This window comes from Xenopus laevis, chromosome 6S (assembly GCF_017654675.1).
Source record: "Xenopus laevis strain J_2021 chromosome 6S, Xenopus_laevis_v10.1, whole genome shotgun sequence".
NCBI lineage: Eukaryota > Metazoa > Chordata > Amphibia > Anura > Pipidae > Xenopus > Xenopus laevis.
In genome coordinates, this window is record NC_054382.1 from 27,327,527 (window position 1) to 27,343,322 (window position 15,796).

The window sequence follows — 15,796 nt, forward strand, 5'->3', positions numbered from 1 at the left end:
TTTATGTTTTACTGTATGTTATGAATGTGAGAGAGAACCTGAGAAAACTCATTAATTGAGAGAATAAAACAAACTTCCAGATGGTACCCAAGTGGCAGTTAATCTCTAGAGCTCAGCACTACAAAGTGCCAGTCTTTCAACCACTTTCCACCAGAACTGGTTAGTTAGTGCTCTTGACCCAGCACCATAGAACTTTCACTGTTGCTGAGAAACGAAGTGGCTTACATAAGTAGATCCAGAATCTTTCACCACGCTCCAATAGGAGTAACTGCGATGGAATAAATTCTGGGCTTAACATTTCTTTGTAACGATGTTTTGCCAGTGTGAATCATTCCAAACTCCTGCTGTAAAGTATGATGTTTTTTCCCTGTATTGTATGTATGATGAGCTTTGATTTTATGCTTATTCATTTCCTTTTACTTATTGTCCTGCAGCAGAGAGGTCAAATTCACTGCACTTAAGAGCATCGAATACAATAAGGAGAACTTCTTCCTTGGATACCATAACTGGACAATACCTTACAGGACAATGGCCCAGAGATCTTCATGTGCACTACTCTTCATGTATGAATGATAAATCCACGCAGGTAATGCTCTGGAAGCCATCATGGTTTTAATACCCTTGGTATCTGATTGCGATCATTGATTAATCCCCTTTATTTTTCTCTATTGCTATTTGTTCAGTAACCAGAGCTATTGTTAACATTTAGCACACAGGGCTATGTTGATAGATGAGCCCAGTTTTCAGAAAGGCACACAGCTGTACTAAAAATTGTTGATGTGTTACCATATTCCTAAGTAATTAGGGGGCACAATTATTAATTTACTGTAACTGTTACCTAGGCCCCATGGGTGGTGGGCCCTGGCAACAGTTAAAATGTGACACCATTGGAAAAAAACAAAACCGTTACATGAATGCACAACCATATCCCTGATCCACCCCAGCTCGTCACAATTACATTTCATACGATGGTATCTTTGCATCTATGGCCAGCTTTATTTATATTTATAAATATATACAGGTATAGGATCCCTTATCCGGAAACCCCATATCCAGAAAGCTCCGAATTACGGAATGGCTGTCTCCCATAGACTCCATTTTATCCAAATAATCCACATTTTTAAAAATGATTTCCTTTTTCTCTGTAATAATAAAACAGTAGCTTGTACTTGATCCCAACTAAGATAGAATTAATCCTTATTGGAAGCAAAACCAGCCTATTTGGGTTTATTTAATGTTTAAATGAATTTCTAGTAGACTTAAGGCATGGAGACCCAAATTACGGAAAGATCCGTTATCCGGAAAAGCCCAGGTCCCAAGCATTCTGGATAACAGGTCCCATACCTGTATATTGTTTATATTATATTAATAGTAGTCTTGAAGCAAACACACATCTGATTTGATTATTTTCAGTGCTTATATTTAAAGTTATTAGGAGCCGGAGTCTGTTCATTTTTGCCATTCCAACTCCAGATACCCAAAACTGTTTCTGACTGCAACTCTGGAAAGGCAGCACCCACAGCCCCTCAAGAAGTTCCTTAAACAGAAAAATAACCTTCCTGCTGTGTCCTGCTCAGAGAGACCTCACTACATTCTCACTACAATGAAATACCTTTCTACAGGACAGCTTTATATATAATTAATACATGGAGGAGCAAAAAAAATTCCCATAAAATTACTCAAGTACAGCACACAATAGGATCAGTTGTCTATTGTGCCAACAACATTTTGATCCAATGTGTGATTATATATATATATACAGGGAAGCAACATAGATATGGCTTCTTGCAAAAATTGTAATTCTTGCATATCTTTATTCCATTCTTGATCTTGCAGGAGTTTATATAAGTACATATGGATAATAATAAGTTGCCCATAGCAGAGCATTATGCTACAGTTAATGGAATGATTGTTCTTTCCGAATCAGCAGGGTGTTAGAATTCATCTCTGCCATGGAGAAAATGAAGTTCCAAGTGCTGACTAAATGCTGTTAATCCATTTGCATATTTTAAAAAAGACGTTGATAAATGTTCCACCTTGTAAAAACCAAATTAAATACTCCAGCACATGTTTTTCTGCTTAAGGGTTTATACCTGTGTTTAATGTCAAGGTTACAATGTTTCGGGGGTGTACCCCTCAGACGAAGGGTATTAACCCTTAAGCAGAAAAACGTGTTCTGGAGTATTTCGTTTGGTCTGAATGGTGGAGGTGCTGCCCTCCTATGCCCCAAGCACCGTGCATGATACCGAGAGACCAGGTGTGCACCTGCAACCTTTGGCTGATCCACCTTGTAAAAACACATGCCTGTCCGAGTTATATCGGATAAAATAAATAGTATTTCCCAATTAGAATTTTATCAAATGCATCTTTCAGCTTTTGCTTGCGCCATAATTGTTGGGGGTTTCTGAACCTCTGCAACTACATTTTACCATGTGGTATTGCTGCATATTTTGCAACTGTATCCTTCAAATTAAACTCTGTCATAGGAGGCCACGTAATAATTAATTGAAGACTGTATTGCAGCATATAAGATACAGTGGTGTGAAAAACTATTTGCCCCCTTCCTGATTTCTTATTCTTTTGCATGTTTGTCACACTTAAATGTTTCTGCTCATCAAAAACCGTTAACTATTAGTCAAAGATAACATAATTGAACACAAAATGCAGTTTTTAAATGAAGGTTTACGTTATTAAGGGAGAAAAAAACCTCCAAATCTACATGGGCCTGTGTGAAAAAGTGATTGCCCCTCTTGTTAAAAAATAACTTAACTGTGGTTTATCACACCTGAGTTCAATTTCAAAGGTTATAAAGCCATTTCTAAAGCTTTGGGACTCCAGCGAACCACAGTGAGAGCCATTATCCACAAATGGCAAAAACATGGAACAGTGGTGAACCTTCCCAGGAGTGGCCGGCCGACCTAAATTACCCCAAGAGCGCAGAGACAACTCATCCGAGAGGCCACAAAAGACCCCAGGACAACATCTAAAGAACTGCAGGCCTCACTTGCCTCAATTAAGGTCAGTGTTCACGACTTCACCATAAGAAAGAGACTGGGCAAAAACGGCCTGCATGGCAGATTTCCAAGGCGCAAACCACTTTTAAGCAAAAAGAACATTAAGGCTCGTCTCAATTTTGCTAAAAAACATCTCAATGATTGCCAAGACTTTTGGGAAAATACCTTGTGGACCGACGAGACAAAAGTTGAACTTTTTGGAAGGTGCGCGTCCCGTTACATCTGGCGTAAAAGTAACACAGCATTTCAGAAAAAGAACATCATACCAACAGTAAAATATGGTGGTGGTAGTGTGATGGTCTGGGGTTGTTTTGCTGCTTCGGAACCTGGAAGACTTGCTGTGATAGATGGAACCATGAATTCTACTGTCTACCAAAAAATCCTGAAGGAGAATGTCCGGCCATCTGTTCGTCAACTCAAGCTGAAGCGATCTTGGGTGCTGCAGCAGGACAATGACCCAAAACACACCAGCAAATCCACCTCTGAATGGCTGAAGAAAAACAAAATGAAGACTTTGGAGTGGCCTAGTCAAAGTCCTGACCTGAATCCTATTGAGATGTTGTGGCATGACCTTAAAAAGGCGGTTCATGCTAGAAAACCCTCAAATAAAGCTGAATTACAACAATTCTGCAAAGATGAGTGGGCCAAAATTCCTCCAGAGCGCTGTAAAAGACTCGTTGCAAGTTATCGCAAATGCTTGATTGCAGTTATTGCTGCTAAGGGTGGCCCAACCAGTTATTAGGTTCAGGGGGCAATTACTTTTTCACACAGGTTTGGATTTCTTTTCTCCCTAAATAATAAAAACCCTCATTTAAAAACTGCATTTTGTGTTTACTTGTGTTATCTTTGACTAATAGTTAAATGTGTTTGATGATCAGAAACATTTTGTGTGACAAACATGCAAAAGAATAAGAAATCAGGAAGGGGGCAAATAGTTTTTCACACCACTGTACATGGAAAAAAACTACTCTAATAAAGCAAACGAAGTGGGGAAAGAATACCAATAAGCGCTTATAGTTGCATCGGTGCCTTTATTCACCGTCATACGACATGTTTCGAGCTATGTAGCTCTTTTTCAAGTGTATAACCACAACAGTGAAAGATTCAATTAATAATCATAAACTCCTCCCCCCTCTGTTCCTATTGGTTCCGAGGTAATTACAAGGAGGTAGATATACCAGTTTGCTATTTTAAACAAACTACTCTCCCTGTTGGTAAAGAAGACCTGACCTTCCTAAACTTGCGCCATAATTGTTGGGGGTTTCTGAACCTCTGCCACTACATTTTACCATGTGGTATTGCTGCATATTTTGCAACTGTATCCTTCATATTTAACTCTGTCAGAGGAGGCCACGTAATAATTCATTGAAGACTGTATTGCAGCATATAATATACATGGAAATAAACTACTCTCCCTGTTGGTTAAGAAGACCTGACCTTCCTAAACTTTATTTCCCATTGATATAAGAAAGCAGCCATTGCACATAACGGGATGTTTATTTTAATGTAAACATGCAAATATACATAGTCTGTAGCCTGCATTTTTAAGACAGGGACCTGCACTTTTCCTGTTTAGGGACCATGCATAAAAAAGGCCTTATGCCTTCCTTACTAATATACTGTATCTGGTGCATAAACAAGATTCTGAGATGATGTAAGGCTTGCCTTAATAACAGTGTCCACAAAATGGCTCCTGCCTGCTTGTTATAATTATGAATTCCCAGACTGAAGGAAGCAAGATTCAAATAAATGATATAGTGTAATTAAAGTTAATTTTGCTTAACTAATGTGATAAAATAGGATTTTGAATATTTTTTTTGGGTGACGGGTCCCCTTTAAGGTTAGTTATTATAAGTATCGCCTCATACAGAGTTGTGCAAAGACTTTTTCAGGCACAGCGAGTCTTCATTTGGTGTCTGAATGCATTTTTATTTGATAATAGGATTGATAAAGTATAAGCCATTTATAAGGAGACTATATGCACAACCTGTTTTTTTGGTATAAACTTTTATTTAAATATATTTAGCTGTACAGGGAGCCATATTTCTTGTATTCTTTCCTTGTTTGCATGACTGCTTCTAATTTGCACTTGTGGTTGCTCTTGTCTAGTAAATCCATTTTAAACACTAGTGGAACAATACCTTTATATTTTCCTTAAAAATAGTATTTAGTGTGATATAAACATTACTATTCTGAGACTATTTGTAATCATTCTCATATACGCTCCTATTCATCTTCTGCTCTGTCAGCAACTGCATATTATTTTAAACTTTTCACTTAAAGGAGAAGGAAATGTGTTTTTACTTGGGGGTGGCAAAAGTTAGGCACCCTCAAGTGATTGTGTCTACTTACCTGACACTCCGGGCTGGTGCTCCTATCGGCAGAAAACTGCACCGGCCTGGGGATTATTCCAGCGGATCTATCGCTTTCCTCATTCTTCTTTCTTTAAATTTCCTGGGGCTTTATCCTCGGCTTTTTCGATAAAGTACAGCGCACCCACGAGAAGAAAGAAGAAGCTGGAAGAGGATAGCTCACTGATGCTCACTGGAATAACCTCGGCCGGTGCAGTTTTCTCCTGATAGGAGCACCAGCCCAGGGGTGCCAGGTAAGTCAATAGAATTGCTTGTGGTTGCCTAACATTTGACACCCCCAAGTAGAAAATGCATTTCCTTCTCCTGTAAATAGTTCTACACTTTGGGATGGAATCATGCAGAATCCACAAAAAAAAATCCACAGTCTACATCACAGTAAAATATATTTTTTGTATATTCTTTCCTCTCAGTATCTAGAAACTTTCTTCTGGCCTAAAATTATATAAAAAAAAAAAAAAAACCCTTGCTCAAGTTATGCAGAATTGCAGTTTACATGAAGTGAAGAGTTTATGCAAGTTTCTAGAAATTCCCATCAACTCCCAAAAACTCAAATTTGAAAAAAAAATGACCGATCGAAGTCCACCAAATGACCCATTATTAGATGTAGGAGGCCCCCGATAGGCTAAAACACCACTTTGGCTGGTTTTAAATGGCGAATAGTCTAATTCGAATTCCCAAAGAGACGGTAAATGATAAATTTCACATTTTTTAAAAAAATCTAATTTGGACTATTCCCTCTTTGAATTACACTAAAATAAACTCGAAAATTTTAATTGTAACTTCGACCCTTGATAAATCTGTCCCTTAGTGTTTCATGACAGATTTTCACTAGAGCTATATATATATATATATATATATATATATATATATATATATATATATATATATATATATATATATATATATATATATATATATATATATATATATACTAGCTATATTAGTATAGGTATGGGATCAATATCCATAAACCCGTTATACAGAAAGCTCTGAATTACAGAAATACCGTCTCCTGTGGACTCCATTATAAACAAATAATCAAAATTTTTAAAAATGGTTACTTTTTTCTCTTTAATGATAAAACAGTAGCTTGTACTATAATTATATAGTTTGTGTATATATATATATATATATATATATATATATATATATATATATATATATATATATAATTAATCCTTATTGTAAGCAAAACCAGTCTATTGGGTTTATTTAATGTTTAAATGATTTTCTAGTAGACTTAAGGTATGAAGATCCAAATTATGGAAAGATCCATTATCCGGAAAACCCCAGGTCCTGTGCATTCTGGATAACAGGACTTTTGTATAAACAATGCAACTTATGAGCAGTTATAGAGAGGAAAGTAGAGGGATGATGGCTGCCCTGGTTATAGAAAGACAATATATAGAATTATAGGTGTGTAGTATTATGCAGAAAGCTGTTCCTTACTTTTTGTTATATTGTTTTAGATGAAGTTAGATGAAAAAAATGTAACTTTTAGAGGCCTATTTATCAAAGGTCGAATTTTGAATTCATGTGAATTTTTTAAATTCGACTGGGAGGTTATAAAAGAAAATGTTTGAATGTCAAATATTCGATCGAATGGTTCCGACCCGAAAATTCGAATCGTATTTGATTCATATTCGATTCGCACTTATTGGGTTTTTCTCCCAAAATCAAAACCTTGAATGTCAGGAAGGCTATTAACATCTCCAAATGGCTCAAGGGACGGACCTCTGCCCTTGACTTGTACATGAACTCGGCAGGTTTTAGGTGGCGAATACCGTATTTGAATAGGACTGTTTTCATGGTTGAGGTGTGATAAACCTCACATTTGATTTTACATTTCAATAGGGGGTTTAACGTTTGAATGTGTGAATTTAGAATTCAAATTTACTATTTGACCCTTGATAAATCTGCCCCTTAGTGTAAACGCCCATCTATCTTATTCTTGAGTAATATTATTCGTATTTTGTAATCTGTTCTAAATTATATTCTGTTGTAAAATGCCTTGGCCCTGCTCATTGGCTAATGTGTGCTGTTTAATGGGCCAGCTGATTACCTAGGAAACTAAAACCTTTATATTATACTTGTACTGGGAATAGTAGAACTCCCAGACATTAGGGCTCATCTACGTATGCAAGTGCATTTGTGGCCCCTGCTATCAGTTGTGCATTAAAACAATTTCATTCAAGGTAATTGCAAGATGCGCTTCTTGCACTGCAGTACAGTTGCACTCGACACTGCTCAGTCCTTCCTGCTTTCTGTTCCAAACTGGAAAAGACGGCAGGTGCACTTCTGCTCAATTTTTCCCAATTAAATGTGTGCACAGTTGCGTTAATTTTAGCAAATTGGACACAGTTGCACCAGGCACAGCACAATTACACCAAACATTGACCCCTCATGACAGTTGCCTACAGACTAGCATCCTCCACAACTTGAGGGCGATGCACCAGTGTATGGATGCAAATAACCATCCGTAATGACTTTTATACTGGTATAGAATCTATTATCCGGAAACCCATTATCCAGAAATCTCCGAATTATGAAAAGGCTGTCTCCCATAGACTCAATTTTAGCCAAATAATTTTTTTAATGATTGCCTTTTCTGTGTAATAATAAAACAGTAGCTTGTACTTGATCCAAACTAAGATATAATTAATCCTTATTGGAAGCAAAACCAGCCTATTGGGTTTATTAAATGTTTACATGACTTTCGAGTACACTTAAGGTATGAAGAGCCAAATTATGGAAAGATCCGTTATCCAGAAAACCCCAGGTCCCGAACATTCTGGATAACAGGTCCCATACCTGTACTGCATTTGTGTTTGAATGGTGTAAGCAGTGTGTGGCTATTAATGAAGGCCAAGGAGCATGTAAGAATGCAAGTGAATATCATGAACGAGTGCTCCTTTTGTTTCCTTATTTGTGCATTCCATTGCACGTGTGTTCATAAATGAGCCCTAGTGACTTATTGTAGTTACAGAGCACAGCAAAAACCTTGTGTTTTTTTCCAGTCTGTTCTGATTAGCTCTGGTGGTGTGAGTGATGACTCCAGAGCCTAAAACGAATTCAGCCATGCATATAAAATATTTCAGAAGTATACACAGATTCTGTATATAAGAACAGCCATTTATGAATAGCCAGTCAACAAATATTTACACCAAATTGTTAATTTGTCCATGCTGCCAAATTTTTGGGGGAATAACCTAGAATCTGTTCCATTTCCTCAGACACCAAACTGCTGGGGGGAAGAAGGTCCAACAAAGAAAATTAATCATCAGCGCTCGGCCTCTTGGAGCAGTGCTGATCAACTCAAAGAGGTATTTGTTCATCTTGGATGAAGTGCAAAATATATGAACTGAAATGTATCCAGTAGTAATGAACTTCACATACATTCTGTGACCGAACATTTACTTGCTAAGTTTGCTCAAAGGGGAAATATTGTGAAAATGAAAATCTGATATAAGCTTAATCATACTGAAATAAGATCAATTAAATATTCTGTAGCATTTCTGAAATTATCAAGTTCATCTTCACTATGCCTCTCTCAGCATCTGTGTCTCCTTACTCTGTCTTCATTCAGTAGTTGGGTGTCAGATATTCATTGACAGTTAGAACCAATATATCTGATCCTTTTGCCTAGAAGATGTATTCGAGTACATCACCAGACATCATGTCTCTCTACATGCAGGATTTGTGCAAACGGCAGTTATTTTGTTATTTTATGTTTGTACTGAAATCAGTTAACTGAATGAGCTTTAGTACATCTGCTAGGAAAGGAAGCCATCTATAAGATATATTTGATGTAACTGTCAGTGACTATCTGACACCCAACTGCTGCATGAAGACAGAATGAAGATAAACAGATTCTGAGAGAGGGATATTAAACACAAACTTGTTTATTTTAGAAATTACGCAGAATATTTAATTAATTGTATTTACAAAGTTTCTTATTTCAGTATGCTAAAAATATTCTTGCCGTGATACCTTTTCTTGTAATAATTTGTGCAGAGATAGAAATGGTTTCATATAACTCACTGTTTGAAATAGAATGCTTATGCTCCCAACATATGATATTCTTGCTGTTCCACCACTGATATACTTATCTATCACTTTGTCTGTTTTTTTCTCCAGCAACTGCACTCCAAATAAAAGTTCCTTCACATCTGACATATCACAATTGTTATTCCTTCATGTACAATTACTCTTTCCCTCTCTCCTACCTTAATTTTCTTTCTTCCTTACTATACAACTAAATGTTATCATTCTATTGCCCCATTACAAGTATGGGATCTGTTATCCGGAATACCCACATAACAGAAAGGCCATCTCCCCTAGACTCCATTATAATCAAATAATACAAATGATTAAAAAGGATTTCCCTTTTCTCTCTAATAATTAAAAAGTACCTTGTACTTGATCCAAACTAAGAGATTATTAATCGTTTTAGAAGCAAAGCCAGCCTATTGGGTTTATTTAATGTTTACGTGATTTTTTAGTAGACTTGAGGTATAAAGATGCAAATTACAGAAAGATCCATTATCTGTAAAACCCCATGTCCCAAGCATTCTGGATAAGAGGTCCCATACCTGTACAGCCATTTTCACAGCTTCTTCACAATAACTGATTTCATTTCTCATATTCCTATGATCCTTTTTGTTCCTTATTTTTTCTTCCTCTCAGTATATTATTCCTCTCCCACCAACCTTATCCACCACAGCCAGTGACACTATCCAATCTAGTTTGTTTGTTACATTTTCCTCAAAGCAGGCCCTTTTTTACCTTATTTTCACTCCAGCTGAAAGTATTTATTCACCCTTCTCTGTTTCATGGACCTTGGTTATCAAAATTCCAATGTATAATCTTTATTTAAAGGGGACCCATCACCTGAAAAAAATATTCCAAATCCTATTTTATCATGTTAGTCAAGCAAAATTAACTTTAATTACACTGTATAAATTATTTGAATCTTGTTTCTATCAGTCTGGGAATTCATAATTATAGCAAGCAGGCAGGAGCCATTTTGTGATGCAAGCCTTGCATCATCTTAGAATCTTGTTTGTGCACCAGAATGGGGGGCCCGATGTCCATCCCCATGCCCTGGCTACACAATTAAATGGTTGAGAACTGGGGGATTGTTGGAACATCTAGGAAGTGCTGAATGGAAAGTGAAAGTAATTGCTTCCCCCGCCTCTATGCCTCTAGGCATAGAGGAGGGGCAGGCAATATTTGATTGACAGCTGAGATTTTTGAATGAGTTTACAACAGCTATGAATGCTTTAATAAAAAATAGAATTTGGATTTTATGTTTAATTTGAAAAGGACTTTTATTATACAACTTTTTATGTCTGGGTGACAGGTCTACTTTAATGGAAAAGGTTTTCTGAATGGTGCAGGTAAACCTTGTGCTACACAGCCTCCTTATCATGAAATAATTCGTAAATATTCCAAAGTATTTCCCAGATATTTTATTCCTCAATCTATAATCCAGTAAGGAAATACTAAGAGTCCGCTCCCTGGATTACAGTGTTACAAGTATTAATTAGGAATTTTAAAGTGGACCTGTCACCCAGACATAAAAATCTATAATAAAAGTTCTTTCCAAATTAAGTAAGAAATCCATTTTTTTAATTTAAGCATTCATGGCTGTTGTAAACTCATTTAAAAAATCTCAGCTGTCAATCAAATACTGCATGCCCCTCCTCTATGCCTTAGGCATAGAGGCGGGGCAGGCAATTACTTTCACTTTCCATTCTGCATTTTCTAGATGTCACTGCTCTCCCCACTTTCCCCCTGTTCTCTTAACCATTTAATTGTGTAGCCAGGGCATGGGGATGGACATCAGGTCCCCTATTCTCGTGCACAAACAAGATTCTGAGATGATGCAAGGCTTGTCTTCATAACAGTGTCCACAAAATGGCTCCTGCCTGCTTGCAATAATTATGAGTTTCCAGACTGAAGGAAACACGATTCAAGTAATTTTTTACAGTGTAATTAAATGTATTTTGCTTGATTAACATTATAAAATAGGATTTGTAATAATTTTTTTGGGTGACTTAATGTAAGAATTTTCCATATGCTTTAACTTCCCCTGTTTCTGTACATTCAACTTTATTTCAGGTCACTTGCTATTACAATGCTGCATAACCCCAATCTGTCATTGTCACTGGCAAAATTGCTCATTTGAAATAAAAAGCACAGGTTGCCAGTGAGAGTGCGTCATGCAGTACATTTACATTTCTCTCTAGAACTTCACTCCCACTCCTGCTAACCTAGTCATCATTTTAGTTTCTTTTGTTCTGCCTTCCTATGCACTAGAGCATTGTTGCATCAGTCATTTCGCCAGCAATAGATCATAAAGCCATGGTTAAATTCTTCTGTTTCTGTTAGGGGGAAGACAGACAAACTGTGCATGTTGCTACATTTCTCAAAACAATATGTAGCACAAAATGCACTAGTGTAAAATATGTACAATTTGCACTTATGCCATTTGCCCAAAAGAGGATTTTTGTGGTTGAGCTTTTTATACTGTAATTGCCCTGGACAGTGGTAACAACTTCTATAAAAAGCGTAAAAGTACAGGTATGGGATCCCTTATCCAGAAAGCTCCGAATTACGGAAAGGCTGTCTCCGATAGACTCCATTTTATGCAATAATTCCGATTTTTTAAAAATGATTTCCTTTTTCTGTGTAAAAATAAAACTGTACCTTGTACTTGATCCCAACTAAGATAAAATTAATCCTTATTGGAGTCAAATCCAGCCTATTGGGTTTATTAATGTAATGTTTACATGATTTTCTAGTAGACTTAAGGTATGAAGATTCAAATTATGGAAAGATCCGTTATGCAGAAAATCCCAGGCCCCGAGCATTCTGGATAACAGGTCCCATACCTGTACAATTTGTTTTACAATTGTTTGTTTTCTTATTATATGGAGGAAAAGTAACAGAATACACAAGAACAGGACACATGTATGGTACAATAAGGGTCTATAAAATAAGGGCCTATAAAGCATATGGCAGATATAAAACAAAACTTTGGGCTAAGGTGCAAATATCTTTTGGTCCCCTGTACCTCTTCAGTCTGCACTCAGGCTTGTTGGCCTGTGTCAAGTACACATTGTATATTTATTCAGTGGTTGTTATTCAGGTGATTTGTTTTTATATTTGTTAAAGACTTCCATATCACTTGATGGAAGGTCTACAGTGTGCAAAGCAGTATATTGCTTGAGTAGGGTGCTTATGTTAAGCACCCAGGCAACTCGTTGTAGTGGAATGTTGCTCTACAGCTTAGTGAAGGTCACTTGTGAACTGGTGGTTCTGCTGCAATACATAGCCAAAAGCAGTATAGCATTGTGAAAACTTTGAATGCATAAGAAAGCACACTCACTTGGATATAATGTTCTCAGAGTGACCTTTACTTTTTGAGAAAATGTAGTACCAACACCAAATGGCAGTGTGTTGAGAGTTTCCTTAAATGAGAAGGATCTAGGGTTTTTTTTGTGGATAACACGTTGTCTAATTCCGGACAGTGTCATTCTGTGGGCACTAAAGCAAATAAAGTTCTGTCTTGCATAAAAAAGGGCATTAACTCAAGGGATTAAAACATAATTATGCCTCTTTATAGGTCCCTGGTAAGGCCTCATCCGGAGTATGTAGTGCAGTTTTGGACTCCAGTCCTTAAGAGGGATATAAATGAGCTGGAGAGAATGCAGAGACTAAGTGAACTAAACTGGTTAGAGGGATGGAAGACTTAAATTATGAGGATAGACTGTCATGGTTGGGGTTGTTTTCTCTGGAAAAAGACAATTGAGAGGACATGATTACACTTTATAAGTATATTAGAGGATATTATAGACAAATATCAGGGGACCTTTTTACCCATAAAGTGGATCACCGTACCAGAGGCCACCCCTTCAGACTAGAGGAAAAGAACTTTCATTTGAAGCAACGTAGGGGGTTCTTCACAGTCAGGACAGTGAGGTTGTGGAATGCACTGCCGGGTGATGATGTGATGGCTGATTCAGTTATTGCTTTTAAAAGGGACAGACATAATATCAAAGGCTATTGTGATACTAAAGCCTATAATTATAGTATAGTATAGATATGGGTATAAATCATTTATATGAATGTATTGAGGGGTGTGTGCGTAGACTGGATTTCATTTGGAGGGGTTGAATTTGATGGACTTTATCTTTTTTCAACCCAATTTAACTGTGCATTTCATCTGAACACACATCCCCTTGCTCAATTTTTTTTTATATTTTGTGGTGTATTCCATTTTGCACCCTTACTAATTCTCCAGTACAAAGGAAGATCATTTCCTTCTGTTTAATATTGTATATTGGTGTAATGTATTCTGGCAAGCTTACCCAATAATATGAAATATCAATTCTGTATATAAAAGCATAAAACTAATAAAGCATTAGGCACATGTATTAGAATATTGAGCTTTACCTCTGTTTCAATAGATTGCCAAGCTAAGGCAACAGCTCCAACGTACCAAGAACAGCAGTCGTCTCCTCAAAGAGAAGGACAATCAGCTGCCTGTGCAGGGCAATCATGTAGCGGTCACTCACACTCAGGTAAGTAGGCTAAAACTAAAGTTTGGGCAATGTAGTTGTTCTGCTTTAAGTTTCTCAGAGACCAGCTTTATTTTATAATAATAGGCAGAATAACCAAGAATCATTATGGATGTCTATGCATAACATTTTCAGGATATATTATGGGGAATTTCAACTGGATTCAATTCTGAGCGAGTCACCATGATTTCAGAATGAAAGTAAATTCAAACTGACCCTTGTGCAGATTTAGGCTTCTGAAACAGCCCATATTCACCACAGCCAGTGAAGATCAGTGCCACATGATGCCTCCAAATGCTTCCTGTTTTTTTTCTTCTTACTCCTAAAAGCACATGCCCTTACTTGCTGTCTGTTACCCAAGCTTAGGGATCAACTCACAATATATTGGATAATGAAAAATAAAATTCATGGTACGAATCTGATTAGTAATTTTGACTACATGGCACCATAGAAACCAGTATATTCTATATCAGTATGAATTTATTAATCCACCCTCCATCATCAGTTACTATGACATGTATAAGCTCACTTTCTGCTTTTGAAATTCTCAATGACCCCCCCTCCCCAAGTTTAACTTGTCAACAAAAGCCTAGTGCACACTGAGCATGTGCTGTGCCACTGGCTTGCAAAAAATGTCCTACCCAGATCAAAGATATGGAGCTGCTGTAGACAACTTCAGTTTAGAACATTACAGTTTAGAACATTACTGTTAGAGAGCTTTTGAACATTTGAACTGGCCACAGGGTTCTTTGGACTTAGATTTTCCTTTAAAGATGTTTTTTCTGAAAATTAACGTGCAAGCTCTGTTTTTATTATAACACTATATCTTGTTAGTCTGAAATTGTGGGGACCATAAAAGCAACAGTTCATTGTAAAAATAAAAACTGGGTAAATAGGCTGTGCAAAATAAAAAATGTTTCTTATATACCGTATATACTCGAGTATAAGCCGAGGTACCTAATTTTACCTACGAAAACTGGGAAAACTTATTGACTCTAGTATAAGCCTAGTCACAACTAAAGCCCTGTCTCCCAGCAGCGCACATTCTGCCAAAGCGACCCCCCCAGCGATCAACCGGACTTCTTTGCAAAGTTGATGGTGACAGAGAATTGCCAAACGGATTACCGTGTGCATTGTCCCACTACCATGTGCAGAGGGTGCTGTTTGATATTGCCATCACTGTTAATCTTTCGTATAACCAACAGAGGGCGCTGTGTGATATTGCAGTCACTGTTATTCTTTCATATAACCAACAGAGGGCGCTGTGTGATATTGCAGTCACTGTTAATCTTTCATATAACCAACAGAGGGCACTGTGTGATATTGCAGTCACTGTTATTCTTCCATATAACCAACAGAGGGTGCTGTGTGATATTGCAGTCACTGTTATTCTTTCATATAACCAACAGAGGGCGCACTGTTATTCTTTCATATAACCAACAGAGGGCATTGTGGGATATTGCAGTCTCTCCCCAAGTGTACTGTTGGTATAGTAATGATTAAAACTGACTGCAATCTCAGTTACCCGGGTCGGCTACCGCTGACCTGAGTATAAGCCGAGGTAGACTTTTTCAGCACATTTTGGATGCTGAAAAACTCGGCTTATGGTAGTTAGTTAGCCAAAAATGTTATGTAAAAATACTGTAGTGACTGGATGTCTAAAAGAACAGAACACTACTTCATGCTTTTCAGCTCTCTAACTCTGAGTTAGTCAGTGACTTTAAAGGAGAATTCAACCCGAAATAAAAAAAAAAACCCTACCCTGGGTAGACCCTCCTCCCCCAGCCTACCTGCCCCCCCCCCTGGCAAATGCCCCTAATTCACC

The 15,796-nt window shown here is 37.3% G+C and overlaps 1 protein-coding gene across 4 annotated transcripts in view; it reads left to right on the forward strand.

Moving 5' to 3' along the window:
• glcci1.S (glucocorticoid induced 1 S homeolog) overlaps positions 1 to 15,796 on the forward strand; it is a 40,776-nt gene that overhangs the window by 10,092 nt on the left and 14,888 nt on the right. For 2 of the 4 annotated variants that reach the window (XM_018269200.2, XM_041567488.1), the window contains exons 2-4: positions 435 to 586; positions 8,620 to 8,709; positions 13,861 to 13,974. In XM_018269200.2, the coding sequence (XP_018124689.1) occupies positions 435 to 586; positions 8,620 to 8,709; positions 13,861 to 13,974 (356 nt within the window). The remainder of the gene's footprint in view (positions 1 to 434; positions 587 to 8,619; positions 8,710 to 13,860; positions 13,975 to 15,796) is intronic. The other 2 variants (XM_018269201.2, XM_041567487.1) reach the window with 2 other exon arrangements.